A 16419-nucleotide genomic window follows, 5' to 3' on the forward strand; every position below is an offset into this window, starting at 1 on the left:
GTTTGGTGTAAATTGAGCAGTTGTTCAAAGAGGTGGTCTATTTTTTGAACTTACAACTGAAGGAAACAAATGGGAAACCAAAAATCATTTATCAGCAATTACTAAGTCACCTGATACCATGTGCTGTAATATACATACTAAATTTTTTACTATCTTCTTGTCAAATACTGAACCTTACTTGCATAAGTAACTACTCCATTGGGAGCCACTTCAATTAGACATTTTAAAGTATTTCTATGTTTATATGAGCTATATGTTACTCTATCTGTTTTTCCAATTTTTTGGTTGGTTACAATAGATTTCTGTGCAGTCTAAAATTATTCTACAATTTATAAAATTTTTGAATCATGTTGGCATGCAATAAGTTATTTTTATTCCTGCTGTGAACATCCTTCATAATATTTTGAAATAATGTTTAAACCAGGTTCAGTAGGATGAAATCCTCATTGAAATTTTAAATATAATGCCTAAATCTTCATTTACAAGATTTAGTTTCAATTTCATCACTGTAAATAGTAACGGATCAATTTTAGGTACATTGACCACAGCTCAATCTTGATAACAATTAATTGACATCAGTCTAAACTCATATTATAAACACATAAATACATATTTGCATGGTAAACCAGTATAGTTCGTCTGCTCTAACTTTTCCCATGCGTCACGATTTATTTTCAAACAAATTAAGTCAAAACCTAAAGTGAAACGTACACTGATGTGTGTAGTATATAGTATAAGTATACAAAATGTATATACACATCGACGTTCGTTTCACTTTAGGTTCTGACTTAATTTGTTTGAAAATTAAGTCAAAACGGAAAAGTTAGAGCGGACGAACTATATAAAGCACAATTTTTTCATCACTACTTTCAGTACATCTAAATGAAAAACAAGAAGACAACTAACTACTTTGCAATATTTACTGCTTCTTGAAGTACTTTGACATTCTACAAAAAGTCATTTTCAGCTTCCATAGTTGCAACCAAACGAGTAGAAACTGAGTAGCTTCATTGGCAGTGCCGGGTTGACTTTCTTCTTCACTTCTCACTGGAGAAGTAGGTAGATTTGCAACGAGAGGTACTGGGTCCTGGTAAAGGCCTCCTGGAAAGTACTGACTAATGTTTCATTTTTCACATTTTGAATTTGATTTCTACAAAATTTCAATACATTGTCGTGATCATGTTGATAATGAAATATTGAATTCATTTCCAAGTGCCAACATTGGACCAAGAAACAAATTCAACATAACATCGCCAACATAACACAGCAAGCCTGAGACCTTTATGGGTTCTTGTATTCTGCTCCTCTGCATCAGTAAAGTAAAACGGAATGAACTTCAGTATAAACACTTTATTTTCTCATTTTATTATGGTCACAATTCAAGATCTACATTTTAGAACTAATGAAGTTATTTTATATAAAAATAGTCTGTCTCTGTTTATAGGCAAGCTATAGATTTTAATAAGGAATTTAGCCTGTGGTCTGACGGCTTCTTCTGGTGCTGTCCTGGGTTATTTTTACACCCCAAGATCTTCTTCAGAAAGCGTCAGATGGTATGTCCAAAAAGAGACAATGTGGTCACTGGATGATTGTCTATGGAACTGTTAATTTTCCTACGATTCTCATTGGATGGTTGCCTGGGTAACTGTTAATTTTCTATAATACTCATATTTGAGGGTTAGGGCCATGCCCTTCTCCTGGGTGCCTAGAAGAGAAATTAAGATGTAGACAACCGCAGCATAAATTTATGAAGGGCCCCTACCACCCAAGCCAACAAAACCTTAATATTCCCTGTCAGCAGTACAGAAAAATTTACAGGTTACTTTTGAACTAAAAGTTATAACTAAAATGTTTTATGAATTTTAAAAGTCAAAAGGCAGATATTGAGCACTGAATTTATTAAATATTGCCCAAGTATACTTTCGCTATCTAGAGCATCCTCAGGGGCATTTCGTCAATAAAAAGAAGGTATCCTCGAATGTCATTTAAATAAAATAAATAATTTGGTGGCAAACTTAAATTAACATCTAACTAAACACTGAACAAAACAGATAAATTAAAGTGCCAGTAGGCTCTACATTCTTGCAATATGGAGGCAGAATATTGCAAGAATGTAGAACCTACTGGCACTTTAATTTATCTGTTTTGTCCCTTTTCAGTGTTTAGTTAGATGTTAATTTAAGTTTGCCACCAAATTATTTATTTTAATTAAATGACATTCGAGGATACCTTCTTTTTATTGACGAAATGCCCCTGACGATGCTCTAGCTCTAGATAGCGAAAGTATACTTGGGCAAGATTTAATAAATTCAGTGCTCGATATCTGCCTTTTGACTTTTAAAATTCATATATTCGAGCATTCAACCATTTCCTATTTTTCTAAAATGTTTTAATTGAAACACCCCTTAACCCTTTCGCTGCGTCAAATAAATACATATTGCTGACCAGTGCGGCAGTAGTTTTTTAACACTAAATGCGATATTTTTTTAACAATTGTTTTTTGTACATATGTTAAAACGGATTATTATAATTTTTCTTCTGAATTTTTGCAAGACGCACATGTGCGCTGTACGCAGTTTTCAAGGAATTTCTTTTAAAAATGCGGAGGACGCACTTGTGCGCTTGATACAAATTTTTGTATTTAGTAAATTAAATCGACTTTTTTGATCTAAACTAAAATTTTATTCATTCAAACAGGATGTAAAATAAACAAATAACCTATAATGTAAAATAAAAGTATACAAAATATTAATTTTTTCCTAATGTCTTTCTATATTGATACATGATATTCTGTGAAACATTTGCCTAAGCAGAGGCCAGGTTTATCGGGACATTTTTGACAATGATAAATAGTATCCTTACGTATCTTATTTTTATTGCATGTCCGATATTTTTTTCTAAGAGTTTACCACGTTCATTATGTAACTCAATTTTTGAAGGTGTGTGGTTTACACCCGAAGTAACTGCTACTTCTGCCGTTACAACTGCTGTTCCTTGACATTTTTCTGGTAATAACTTTTCAAGTATTGACAATCGAAACTTATAATATGACATTTTGTTCTTTCCGTGGTACTTATTATACAATCTATGAGCATTTTGCAAATATAGCTGAAACAGATGTATGCCAATTTTTTTGTACCAACGTAAAGTTTTGCGTGTCGGCGGATAATAAGAAGACATTTGGTCTTGAAGATCTACTCCGCCCATATATTTATTATATTGAATGATTGGCAGTGGTTTAATTTTCTCATCCCCTCGTCTATTTCTTACGGTTACCATCTCATTTTTATATTCAGTTGAAATGTAAATGATATCTCTTTTGTCTCGCCATTTTCCAACCATTACGTTGTTGAGGTACATACTTTTGGTCTGGCCTTTTTTTAACTTTGCGTCTACGACGTTTTTTGGACAGCCTTTCCTATCTTTTCTCAGAGTGCCTGTACAAAAACTATTTTTATCCAGTAGTAATTTGGCCAAGTTATAACTATTGTAATAGTTGTCCATATGAAGCGAATGTCCATGGTCGAAAAAATTACGCATTAGGTGTAGCACCACTCTTTCTGTATGAGACTTACCAGCAGTTGCATCACCTGCACGAGCATATATATCGATATCCAAAATTGTTGAATCGGCTTCTGTCAGCATATAAAGCTTTACTCCATACTTATGTCGTTTCTTAGGGAGATATTGCTTGAATACCAGTTTTCCTTTCCACAAGATCATAGATTCGTCTAGAGATAAATACTTTCCTGGATAGTATACCGTCTTCATTTTGTTATTAAAATGATCTAGCAAGGGTCTTACCTTATATAGTCGATCTACTGGAACTGGTTCATTTTCTTTTACATTTTCGGCAAAATGAAGGCATCGCATTATAAGCAAATAGCGGTCTCTACTCATGTATGAAGAAAAACAAGTCGAAAATAATCTATTTTTCTTCCAGTAGTCTTGTATGCTAGGCAATTGGATTGTTCCTGTATGGAAGGTTAATCCAATAAATATTAGCAATTCCGATATTGTTAATTCCTTCCATAGGGAAATCCTTGAACGGTCACATCCTTTGCTGGTAGAAAGAACTTCAACTGCATAACTGTTAGTTTGTAAGACAATCATATTTAAAAGTTCATCGTCAAACAACAGCCTAAACCAATCGTACGCACTATCACCAGGACTATCGACTAACAATCCACTTCTTTTTGTAAATGGAATTTGTTTCATACCGCTAGTTGTTTCGGTCCATTCATTGTCTGTAATCTGTACGTCAGGATTATCTGCAACGGTATTATTTAACTCGTTCTGTAGTACATCATCCTCAGTATCACTTCCAGAAGAGTCTTCCGAAACATTTTCAATTTCAACTAAAAATATTAATTTCAGACCACAAGTTTATTATTACATTTATTTGCTTACAGTTATCTACATCAGAGTCTTCATAATCTTCATCTGAGTCTGAATTATATAAAAACTGCATCAATTCCTCAACACTCAGATTTTTTTCATTTCTCACTTTCACGGTCTTACGTCTTTTTACGCCTGAAGGTCCAGCTTTATTTAAATCAGCCATTATTATACAAATAATTAAACTTATAATCACACTAAACCGTTTGAAACGACAACACCTTTGAAAACCTAACTATGTGAGTAACTGATCTGCGACGCCACCTATGAATAGCTCTGCAAACCTAACCACATGATTCACCGAGCCGCGACGCCACCTATGAATAGAAGTGACCTTTAATAAAATGCGGACAAAGTTTCCTTGATCTCCTGAAACTGAGTCAATTTTAAATGTATATGGAAATCACCATATACATAGGCCGCTCATGTGCGCCATACGCATTTTACAAAGAAATGGGAGGGCGCGCATGTGCGCTTTACGCAGCGAAAGGGTTAATCAGAAAATACAATTTTCTGTTAAATTAATTGAATCGCGAATATTTCTATAAATTTAACAAATTTTTAAACCGATAAATGAAACTTGAGAAATTATTATTTAACATAACTGCTGATATATCAATGAATTAGCATTAACAGAAAATAAATACCCCACAAATATTTTCTTTACCTAATTGGATGAATCAAATTATCAAACAAATATATTATGCAAATTAGCAAATGTGTTAGTCAATTCATAAAAATGTGAACAGAAAATTAAGCAATATAATCAGAAAACCAACTAGATTTGTTTAGGTTTCACTTGACAGAATCTATACAAATGAACCTGAATGAGACCGGCTCATATTTATACGAGCAAAAGAAATTACCTGAAGGTCAATATTAGCAGATAGAGAAGTAGGTATTTCTATTAAGACAAAATTACAAAAAATTAAGCACTTTATAAATAATTTGTTTTGAAATAAAATATCTAAAGAGAATGACTGTTTTACTGGAAATAATTTATAATGAAAATGGCAAGCTAAAATAGTATTTTCTCAATAAATAATATACTAAATTTACAATCAAGATGTAGTAGAAATAGACAAACCAAGACACATTAAATGCTACACTAGGAGCACTCCCGAATCATAATTTACAATGTATAAACTTAAGAAATAATGATTTGGGATTTAAAATGTATATACATTGTAAATTATGATTCGGAAGTGCTTCTAGTAGCATTTAACTTGTCTTGGTTTGTTTATTTTTACTGCATCTTGATTGTAAATTTAGTATATTTGAGATAATGGAAATAAATTTTGGAATTTAGGTATACAAAATTGAAAATTTATATACCAGGCGGACAAGGTAAATCTAAATGGACCAACAAATATATTATAATACTAAAAATGAAAATCAACATGGCGAACTGAGAGGACCTCTATATTCTATATTTATGCAGAGTGGGTCCTTGAAAATAGATTCTAAAAAGTAGCAGATATTTCAACACAAGTAAAATTATTTACTTTACTCTTTTAAGTAAGTAAAGGTTGAGTGTCTGTCAAAAAACCTTTGGCTTTGTTGTGCTCAAAAATTGCTGTGCCATTTTGTTGGTCAGAATTCCCAAAGTGGCAAGAGCAAACCAACAAAGAATAGACAGATGGTTCCCTATCTTTCAGTCTGTGAATCAATTATACAACGATAAATTCAGTTCATTCTCTTCACTATATTTTCTTACCTTAGTAATGAAATCAATGTCTTCTTTTCAACCAGATCCTGGGAACAACAAAGAATCTACATATCCCTCTTTCACAATATTGTGTACAATCCGGGGCAAAGCACATTACCATTTTTATTATACAAAATAGAATGGTTCACAAAAGTTTGTAAACTTTGCTTGGTGAATATCACTAAAAAACTATATTTCATACAAATTTAAGACAGAATTATGGTGGTATTATGTTAAAAACAATATACTTAAGCAGAGGAAGCAACATTTCAACTTTATAGGAATTAAAAAGGCTTTGAGATTGGGCAAATTCTGGCTTTGCAACTTTTGTTTACATTTACGAAGTCCTTCTTGACAGCCGTAACCTCACATTTCGGCTGTTAACCTAAAAATCTCTTCCTATCGAAATTATATTTATGTATTATATCAGACATTTTCTACCATATATAGTATTTATAGCGAATTTCTTGTGATGTATTGATACAATTGTACAAAATTAATAGTAATATTTTAAATAATCTCTTGTTTTTGCAAATCACCCATAAGGAATACACATTAGATCGTCCCACAAACATCCACAGTGTACCACGTGCACGTGACCATGTGTCAAAGTTAACGCTCCCAGCGGATACAATACAGGAATGCATGATACTATGCAGGAATGTACACTTCTGCTGGTTTTTGTGGTCGTATATGTCAAGTAACATTATAATGATATGTTATGTGAAAAGTAGAGGAAGATGACAACTGATATCCTGTCTGCTGTCATTATGACGTTAACAAGACAAAACTTATCAGCTGTTAAGATAGTAAAATTAAAGATGGAATTAACAAAAGATAAATTAATGACTTTCTTCAGATGAATAGCAAGTCACCGAAAGAAATAACAGTAGATATAGTAATATATTTACTTGAATATGACGTAATAATTAAGTGTATCACATTTAGTGCAGTGTAAAGAAATAATATTGTATTTAAATAGTGAAAGTTCTGGTCTGTCCAAGAAAGTTTTATTTAAATATGGATAGATGGGATAGAGGATCATATGAAAGATTAAGCATAAGAGAATCCGCACAATGTCTAAAAAAATACGGTAGCACTAACAAGCGTGTAGCTAAGAACGAATCTTACCTAAAACACTATGTAACAAATACTGACACCTTACAAGGTATTGCCCTCAAATATAATGTTACGGTAAGTGTTCTGGTAGTTACCATTTGCAGATTAATTTTTATAGATATAAAAAGCATTTGTGTATAGTTTCACCTTTGTTTACACATAAATTTTATATATGTATGATAAGTTTTAACTCCTTCACTACCAAGGGGGTATTTAAGTTTCGTCTTAATAGACCACAGCTATTTAAATTGCCATTATGTGCAGTACGATCCCCCAGCTCATGGGTGAGATGCTGGTCTATTGGAAAAATCGATGTGGCTCATATGTGAGTCGCTTGGTAGTGAACTTGGTAGTTAAATAAAGTAGATGTACAATAATGTAATTGGCTACTCTAGAACTAGTTTACGGCAAATACAGAAAAAAAGTAAACTTGGTAATTTTTAAGCTTTAAACCCTGATCATATTTTTACATATTTACTAGAGTCATTTTATTCCTGCTGTGATGGTTATTAGTTCCTGTCACCATCTCTATTGGTTTTGAATACAATCACTGTATGATTGTTACATTACTGACACTTCTAAGACATAGGACTTTAACATTACATCTAACTCACAGATAACCAAGCTTTTATGGCATTACATGATTTCAAACAGCACAATTCTATCAGAAATTTTCATAATAATATATGAATGTGAGGTCAGTAGAGAAAATCAGTGTTGTCCCTGAAGGTAGGTCGCCTCCTAGCCAGTGATGGCAAAATTAGCAGTGCTGGAATGCACTTTCCTTAACTTTTTTACAAGTAAAATATTACTCTGTTTTTTTAATACAAGTTACGTTTGCATATTTTAAAATGTATATGCATTTGCTTAATTCAAAATATTTTATTTACAAAACCTAAATTCTCTATTTTTTTCTTTTCTTAACCAGTGCCGGAAAGCCGATCTGGCGCGTTCCTGCACCATGACACCACTGCTTCTAGCCTTACTTATCTCCTTATCTCTTTAGAGTGACTCAATAAAAAATAACTTCCTAGTAAACAACTTTAGAAAAGCCAATGACCTTCTTCTTTATAAACTGTTTTATGAGACCAATTGGAAATTTTTAACTTGTACCTATTTGTGATGTCAATTTAGCACACTGTTCTATGATTGCCTTTGTAGCATACTGGATCAAACTATACCTCTTTTCCAATGAAATAAAAACAGAATAAAAGTAATATTGATATTGCTTACAGAATCTACCTATATAAATTAAACAGAATCTTTTATAAAAAGTGATACCAAACAATTTTGGAAATATATTTGCCAAAAAAATAAATCTCATATACCTACCTAGCTCCATAATCATCACATGACAAGTGTCAACTAATGACCCCCCCTCCTACTTCTTGAGTATTCTGATCAAAATATAATGCTCTCAGAATATGATACTCTATCATTTTTCGGAGAATGGTGCCCTTAGAAAAATGAAAAACAAACAAGTGCTGGTCATGGCAAAATTCCATCCTTCAATTCTTCTAGATTGCTCATGGGTGCTGCCGGGTTTATTTTCGGAAGGTGCATTGGCAGCTACACATACTATTAACGAAGGTAAAATATAGAACTATACAGTAAAACCTCTGTTAACCGAAATAATTGGGGAGGGGGTCATTTCAGATAACAAGAATTTCCGTTAAAAATAACATTTTTTTTGTATTCTTCATGTATCAAATTACATAGTATTCTTGGTTAAAGGTGATATTAAAAGATAATATGAGGTGATTTCATAATGTTCGTCATAAGCTTTTGCCTCATCGATTTTATTGAGCAATGTTGACAAACTAACATCAAATTGTTTCTGTTTTGCGATAAAAATTATTGAAACTGTCAGCCGTTTTGGTTAAACGATGTTTTGGTTAACATAGGTTTTATCGAGGGTTTTATATATGTATAGCTATGTACTTTCTTTCAGGACAGGGGGCGCAATCACACACCTTTGTACCCTGCTGGCAGCACCTATGAGATTGCTCACAATGTTTTACAACTACCATGCATTATATATAAAATCTTGTACTTTTCCAGAACTTTAACTATTGCTAAAATATGTCTATTTCATAACGCTGGCTTAACAAACTGAATGGTTGTATCAGATACTTGGGGATGACTATTGAAAGTAAACTCACTGTTAATAAACATTGAGAGGGTTGTAAAGTCTACACAGAAAAAACATGGCTTCATCATCAGGTCAACATAAGATTTTAAAAATGTGGTCTGCCTCTTCTCTTGGACAATAGTTTTACAAAATCTAAACTGCTCTATGCAGCTATGATATACATAGTTCCCTTACTATGAGCTCCATGTAGATACGCTAGTGGCCAGAGTATGCACAACATAGATTTTTAAAATACTTAAGTTTCAAACTTGGTGATACCCAAGAAATGGTGACTTGTAGTTTATTCCCAATAAGTACATGCAGTGAGGATGTTTGAGTTGGGATAAATTCATTATGTCAAGAAGGGGCCAATTTGTAGAGAAATCCTGAGACAGGTCGGTTTTTATTTTTAAATTATGACTTTTTGGCATATATGTCATACTAGTGATGTCATCCATCTAGGCGTGATGAGGTAATCGATGATTTTTTTAAATAAAAGTAGGGATCGTGTGACAGCTCATTTGAAAGGTTATCTAATTCTCTATTCAGCAATATAAACGTTTACACAATTGTTTATACAGGGTGTCCAAAAATTTTTTTTGAAATAAATTAATTGAGACAAAAAGAAAATGTATGTAATTCATTTATTTCAAAATACATTTTAGCGCTGTCAAAAAAACAAAAAGGAATGTTTATTTGACAAATAAACATTGTTTTTCGCTGAAATTCAATGTTAAAACTGCCACCCACCTGTGTCTTTGCAGTTTGAACATTGAATTTAAGCGAAAAACAATGTATATTTGTGAAATAAACATTATTAGAAATTAGATTAAAAACTGTAAAAATAAAAGAAAAAAGAAAATAATGATTTGTAAAAAAACAATAAACATAAACCTGTCAATATTAGACAGATTAAGTCAACAAGCATGTTTAATGCTTTTAAGACTTTTCTTTACATTTATTTTAGTATAAGTAAACTGAAATTGTAAATTATTGTAATAACTATTGATTTGAATAAACATATATTATTAGGTACTTGTTTTTCTGACGGCAGTAAAATGTATTTTTTTTTTATTTTAATGCTCCACTCGGAGTAACATTACAATCTGTTCACTATTGGAACAATGAGTAACTTAATTCTAACCTAACCTAACTACATTTTTCTAAGCTAAAGTCTTACTCATCAGTATTTCTTTAGGTTATATTAGCATATCGTCTATTTACACTGCAATTAACGTGTACACTACCGCACGATGCGCACTACACTATCTCATATGATTTAGTACCGCACTATGCGCACTACACTAGCTCATATGGTTTGGTTCTTTTGAGTCGTCTGGTCTGGTTCGTGTTGTCAAGTAGCTGGAGGGCCTCAACATTCACGTGACGATGGAGCCTATCTTTGTGGTTCCGGGCAAGTCTAGATATAGTCTGTCTAACAGTGTCGATCCCCAGATCATTGAGGATGATACTGTTTCTAATATACCAGGGGGCATCTACGATGTTCCTTAGTACTTTGTTTTGGAAGCGTTGAATTATTTGTATGTTACTTTCGCTGACACACCCCCATAGTTGTATGCAATAACTCCAGACAGGCTTGAGGATTTGATTGTAGAGTAGCAACTTATTATGGATTGATAATTTGGAGTCACGTCCAAGCAGCCAATACATTTTTTTATATCTGATTCCAAGCTCTTGTCTTTTGAATTAAATAAATTGCCTACATTCTTCTTTTTGTGTAAATTAATTTATTGAAAAACATTTTTTTGTACACTCTGTATAAATAATTATATTAATGTTTATATTACTGAATAGAGAATTAAATAACCTTTCAAATGAGCTATCACACGATCCCTACTCTCATTTAAAAAAATCATCGATTACGTCATCACACCCAGATGGATGGCGTCACTAGTATGATACATATCCCAAAAAGTCATAATTTAAAAATTAAAATCGACCTGTCACAGAATTTCTCTCTAAATTCGGCCATTCTTGAGATAATGAATTTATTCCAACTCAAATGTCCTCACTGTATAGTAATTTATTATAATAAGCAGAACTACAATATTCTAATGTTGCAATGTAAGTAAATAACCAACAAAGACACGTGATTATGGATTTTTATTTGTTAAATTCATATATTTGATTTCCAGTTACGGCTTATCTGCGATTTTCATTATCTGCAACAACCGTGCTACTCAATCCCAAGGATAAACGGGAGTTGACTGTATTTGGTGGCTCTTTGTCGTACTTTAAAAAGAAAATTGTTTCTTTGGTTTTGGCATTGTGAACTGTATATCTGTCTCTTTGCATATTTTTACTTATACATACTGTGAATTATGTCTGTGTTGGACAAGATTTGATTTGATATGCAGTACCTACATGTTAAATTTTGTGTGTGATTATGGTCAACCTTCAACATGTCATTAAATGGAATGATTTAAATTTCCTATTTAGACTAACTACTTACACTCTATCTTTAGTTCAAATTAAAATGATAAGGTTAAATATTCTTTACTTAAAAAGTGAGATAAAAATACTATAAAATGATCAAGTAAATGTGTGTATTATTTACATACTAATACTTAAATTAAGTAATAATAAGGTCTATGTAGATGGTAAATATTTTTAAAGGCAACTGTTAATTAAACCCTATTTAAATTCAATAGCTTTAAGCATAATTGGTAAATAAATCATATGTTTATTCGATGTTAATAGATGTAAAACATTATTATTACTTGTATTTTAACAGTAAACATAATTATATTCTCCTAAATATTTTAATCTTTTTATTTATAATCTTTAATTGTGCTAATGTTACTGTCATCTTGTTATCAATAAATTATAGTTGCCACAAATTTAGATAAGAAATTTGCCACAAGATAAAGTATTTTCATCTTTACATCCTAACATCATTAACATGTAATTAATAAAATGAATATTAATAATTTAAATAAATACTTAACAATTCCAATATACAGGGTGTTTCATTAATAATTGGAAATATTTTAACTCTAGATTCTTGGGCTCAAAATACAGTAGAACCCCGATTATCCGTGCCCCTCGGGACCGGATGTGGCACGGATAATTGAAAAGCACGGATAATCCGAACATATATTTCTTATACATAATACATATATACTTTTATACATACATATATACCTACCATAAAAGGGTAACAGAAAAATAAATCTTTCATTATGAGTCTCCCTCTCGGCGTATAGAGTTTCGTCAAGTGATTTACGGTGACGCTATTTTGATAAAACCTCAAAAATGCAATTTGAGTAATAGAAAATCATAGCACGGATAATCCGCTGCCCGGATAATCCGCACGCGGATAATCGGGGTTCTACTGTATTAAGATTTAACGCAAATCGCTTAATTAAATAAGAAGTGACTCCTTACTGAGTTACAGTGTGCTTTATTTAAAAATTTAAAAACTATTTGTACCCAGTACTTTAAAACCATTTAACATATCCTTGTCATACTTGGCAGCAAGTGTAGGTACTGTACACCATACTATATCATGTTAAACAAACATTTCTGACTACTACTAGGGGAGTATGATGGAGAAAAATGAATGGTTGCTGGTTGACCTTTTCCAAATTCTACTCCACTGGCGGAATCGCTATTTTAGTGCAATGTTTGGATTCTCCAATACTTCCTATGTAAATAATATTCTCTTCATTCGTAATGATAAAGTCATTAGTTTTCGAGATATTTAAAGTTAAAAATGAAACAGCACAGTTATTTTGATTAATGTATTATGTACCTTCTTTTTTAACTTCAAATATATCTAAAATGAATGATTTTATCGTTACAAATGATAAGTATATTATTTACATAGAAAGTATTGGAGAATCTAAAAATTATGCTAAAATAGCAGTTCCGTCAGTGGCATATAATTTGGGAAGGGTCAACCATTTACTAGCCAGTGTAGTAAGCCTGTGGTAGTAGTCAGCAACGATTATTTAACAAATGTTAATAGGGTGTACACTACCTACACTTTCTGCCAAGTATGACACAGATATGTCAAATAATTTTAAAGTATTATCTTTTTTGAATAATGTATTCTTTATTTAAAACTTTAAGAACTATTTGTACCTGGTATTTTAAAACTATTAGACATATCTTTATCATACTTGGTAGAAAGTGTAGGTACAGTGAAACTTGGATAATTCGAATCTCAGGGGACCGTTAAAAATATTCGAATTATCCAAAAATTCGAATTAAAAAATAAATCTATAAAAACAAGGATTACCTACAAAAACATCTGCAAATAATGATAAATATCAGTAGTGGATCATCAAAAAACAGTAGTTGATCACTTTTATCGCTGGAGATGTTTTTGTTCCTATTCTTTTTAGTTAACCTAAAAAGTTCTTATTAGTTTTGTCAACCTAAAAAAATGGGCCAACAAAATTCGGCCAAAAATACCAATTAAATCATTTGCAAGCTATAAACAAGATCGACTTTATTTTTTTCCAAAGAGATCCGAAATGTTTAGCTGCTTTTTAGAATTTAGCTTCTCAGTAATGACAAAAGATTCTAAGATATTCAGAAAAGATAGTAGAAAAGTTCGAATTATCCAAAATATAATTCGAATTATTCACGACTTTTTACCATTACTTATATAGGAAATGCTAGGGACCAGAATAAAATATCGAATTAAAGAAGATTTCGAATTATGGAAGTTCGAATTAAGCAGGTTCCACTGTACTATACACGCTACTAAATTTTGTTAAATAATCATTTCTGGCTACTACCAGAGGCTTACTACACTGGATAGTGAATGGTTGACCCTTCCCAAATTCTACTCCACTGAAGGAACTGCTATTTTAGCATAATTTTTAGATTCTCCAATACTTTCTATGTAAATAATACACTCTTCATGCGTAACGATAAAATCATTAGTTGTAGAGATATTTGAAGTTAAAACGAAGGGGAATAATACATTAATCAAAATAACTTTGCCGTTTCATTTTTAACTTCAGATATCTCGAAAACTAATGACTTAATCGTTGTGAAGAAGAGTAGTTTTACATACACAGTATTGAAGAATCGAAAACTTGAACTAAAATAGCAATTCCGCCAGTGGAGTAGAATTTGGGAAGGGCCAACCAATGACTTTCCCCCGTCGTACGCCTCTGGTAGTAGCCTGAAACATTTGTTTAACATAATTTAGTAGGTTGTACAATACCTGCACTTGCTGACAAGTATGACAAGAATTTTTGTCTTGTTTGGACTGGTTTGATGCCTTTTGTTCAGATTTTCGTTAATTTTACACGTTTTATTATGTTTTTGGGTGACTGGGTTTAAAATATTGGGGTTTTGGTAATTGTTGAAAATATGTTGTAAATAGAGGCTGGGAAACGTTACCTTTCATTGTGGATGAATCTGTAGCGATATTACAGTTAAAATAAAACTCTCGGTTCAATTTATATACGACCATATTTATTTATACAACTTTACAGTTCGGGATTCTATCCATAACTCTACTAATTCTACTACTACTCCTACTACTATCATTGTTTGATTTGCGTGTATAGATAAAATGCTATGTGGAAATGCGATCAATGATTGTCCCCGTTTAGGATTTTGTCCTCTTCAGGATTTGTAGTGAATGTGTAGTGTTGGCAGCAAAAGCAAACAGTCCGAAAAGCACACTGGGGCAAGCGCCGTGTCCTGGTGTTTTTGGATCCTGGGTTATGCCGGACGGTGGTGTCCAGAAGGCTAAGAAGTCAACAGAGAAGAAAGTTTGATGGATTGTTGTTGGTTCCATAGACATTTACGTGTACTGTCCGTGCTTTGCTCTCGACCAGTCTCCCTAGAAACCATTGTACAACGACAGGCGAACCTGCGTCCCTCGTCGGCGGTCAGGAGGTGGCTTTGAGCGCAGCGTGGACAGTGTGCGTTCGAGTGGAGAAAATAGTTGCGGCTATTTTCTTGGGACGAACAGGTATAATTGTGCAATGAAGTTGGGAAACCGCAAAAAACCAACTTCTCCCTGTTCGGGGTAGGGAAGAGGAAATGTTAGAGGTGGGTACGGTAGGCTAACGGGGTAGCCTCAAGGATGTTTTCGTACTCCACCGGAAGTTCGTCAATGCATGTTTGCATTAGAGCGGACGGTAATCTTTTTGCGTTTGGGCTTTCGGTGGAGTACGTGGCCGGAAGATGAACAGAAACATTTGAGAGATTCTTGCGTGTCGGAAGGGGGGCCGTTGATTACTTTGATTGTGAAGTTCCTGTTCAGAGAGTTTATTCTCTCGGTGATTTTGGGGGTGTTCGAGATGTTATGGATTTCGTTTGAGGGATATCGCCAGTGCTCATAGTTGCATCTACGCAAGATTCTACGTTCTGTTCTCAACAACCTCTCTTGTTTTTGCCTTGAACAAAGAGAGTAGATACATGATTTGTACTCCATGACGGGTCGAATAAAGGTCCTGTAAGTGTGAATGAGAGTCTTCTTGTGTGTCTTGCCAATTTTTCCCGAGAGAGCGTTGAGAAGTCTGGCCCTGTTCCTTACCCTATCTAGAGTTGCCTTTAGATCTGCGTCCCAGTTGAGAGTCCTGGTGAACAGTACTCCCAAATAGTTCGCAGTCGGGCTAACAACAAGCCTTTCTCCCAACAGTCTCAGTGGATATTGGTCGTCTTCATTGGCTATGATTCTATTTGACACAGAAGGGGCGCGAAACACAATTGTTGTTGTTTTGTTCGCGTTCAGCGTGACTCTCCACTTACAACACCATTCGCCGACGCCGTCCAACAGAGCCTGGGCTCTTCTGAAGAGGAGTCTTGGGTTGTATCGAGAGGTCGTTGAGAGCAGAGTCGTGTCGTCTGCATAGAGAAACAGCCGAGTACCTGGGATATTTTGGTTAGTGATGTCGCTGTTGTAGATGATGTACAACAGCGGTGCTAGGACTGAACCCTGGGGAACTCCAGCTTGTGGAGTGAAGGGGGTGGACTTTTGATCGCCTATTTTAACTCTGACAGTGCGGTTGTGGAGGTAGGAGTGTACAATTTTGGTAAATTGCAATGGTAGCCCGATGTCCAGAAGTTT

The 16419-nt window shown here is 33.4% G+C and overlaps 2 protein-coding genes and 1 long non-coding RNA gene across 4 annotated transcripts in view; 1 reads left to right on the forward strand and 2 right to left on the reverse strand.

Moving 5' to 3' along the window:
• Positions 1-1335: 1335 nt before the first annotated feature.
• On the reverse strand, positions 1336-6779 carry LOC126883216 (uncharacterized). The gene is made up of 2 exons (XR_007697565.1): positions 6116-6779; positions 1336-1705 (listed from the first exon to the last, which is right to left on the reverse strand). It is a non-coding gene; the product is annotated as an uncharacterized LOC126883216 (long non-coding RNA).
• On the reverse strand, positions 1712-5059 carry LOC126883213 (piggyBac transposable element-derived protein 4-like). The gene is made up of 2 exons (XM_050648472.1): positions 4411-5059; positions 1712-4358 (listed from the first exon to the last, which is right to left on the reverse strand). Exons 1-2 carry the CDS (start codon positions 4562-4564, stop codon positions 2806-2808), a joined length of 1707 nt encoding a protein of 568 aa, XP_050504429.1. The 5' UTR covers positions 4565-5059; the 3' UTR covers positions 1712-2805.
• A 107-nt stretch (positions 6780-6886) lies between the features above and the next one.
• LOC114335316 (lysM and putative peptidoglycan-binding domain-containing protein 2) overlaps positions 6887-16419 on the forward strand; it is a 50913-nt gene continuing 41380 nt past the window's right edge. For both annotated transcript variants that reach the window (XM_028285539.2, XM_028285538.2), the window contains exon 1: positions 6887-7300. In XM_028285539.2, the coding sequence (XP_028141340.1) occupies positions 7127-7300 (174 nt within the window). In that variant the 5' untranslated portion in view covers positions 6887-7126. The remainder of the gene's footprint in view (positions 7301-16419) is intronic.

This window comes from Diabrotica virgifera, chromosome 4 (assembly GCF_917563875.1).
Source record: "Diabrotica virgifera virgifera chromosome 4, PGI_DIABVI_V3a".
NCBI classification, from domain to species: domain Eukaryota; kingdom Metazoa; phylum Arthropoda; class Insecta; order Coleoptera; family Chrysomelidae; genus Diabrotica; species Diabrotica virgifera.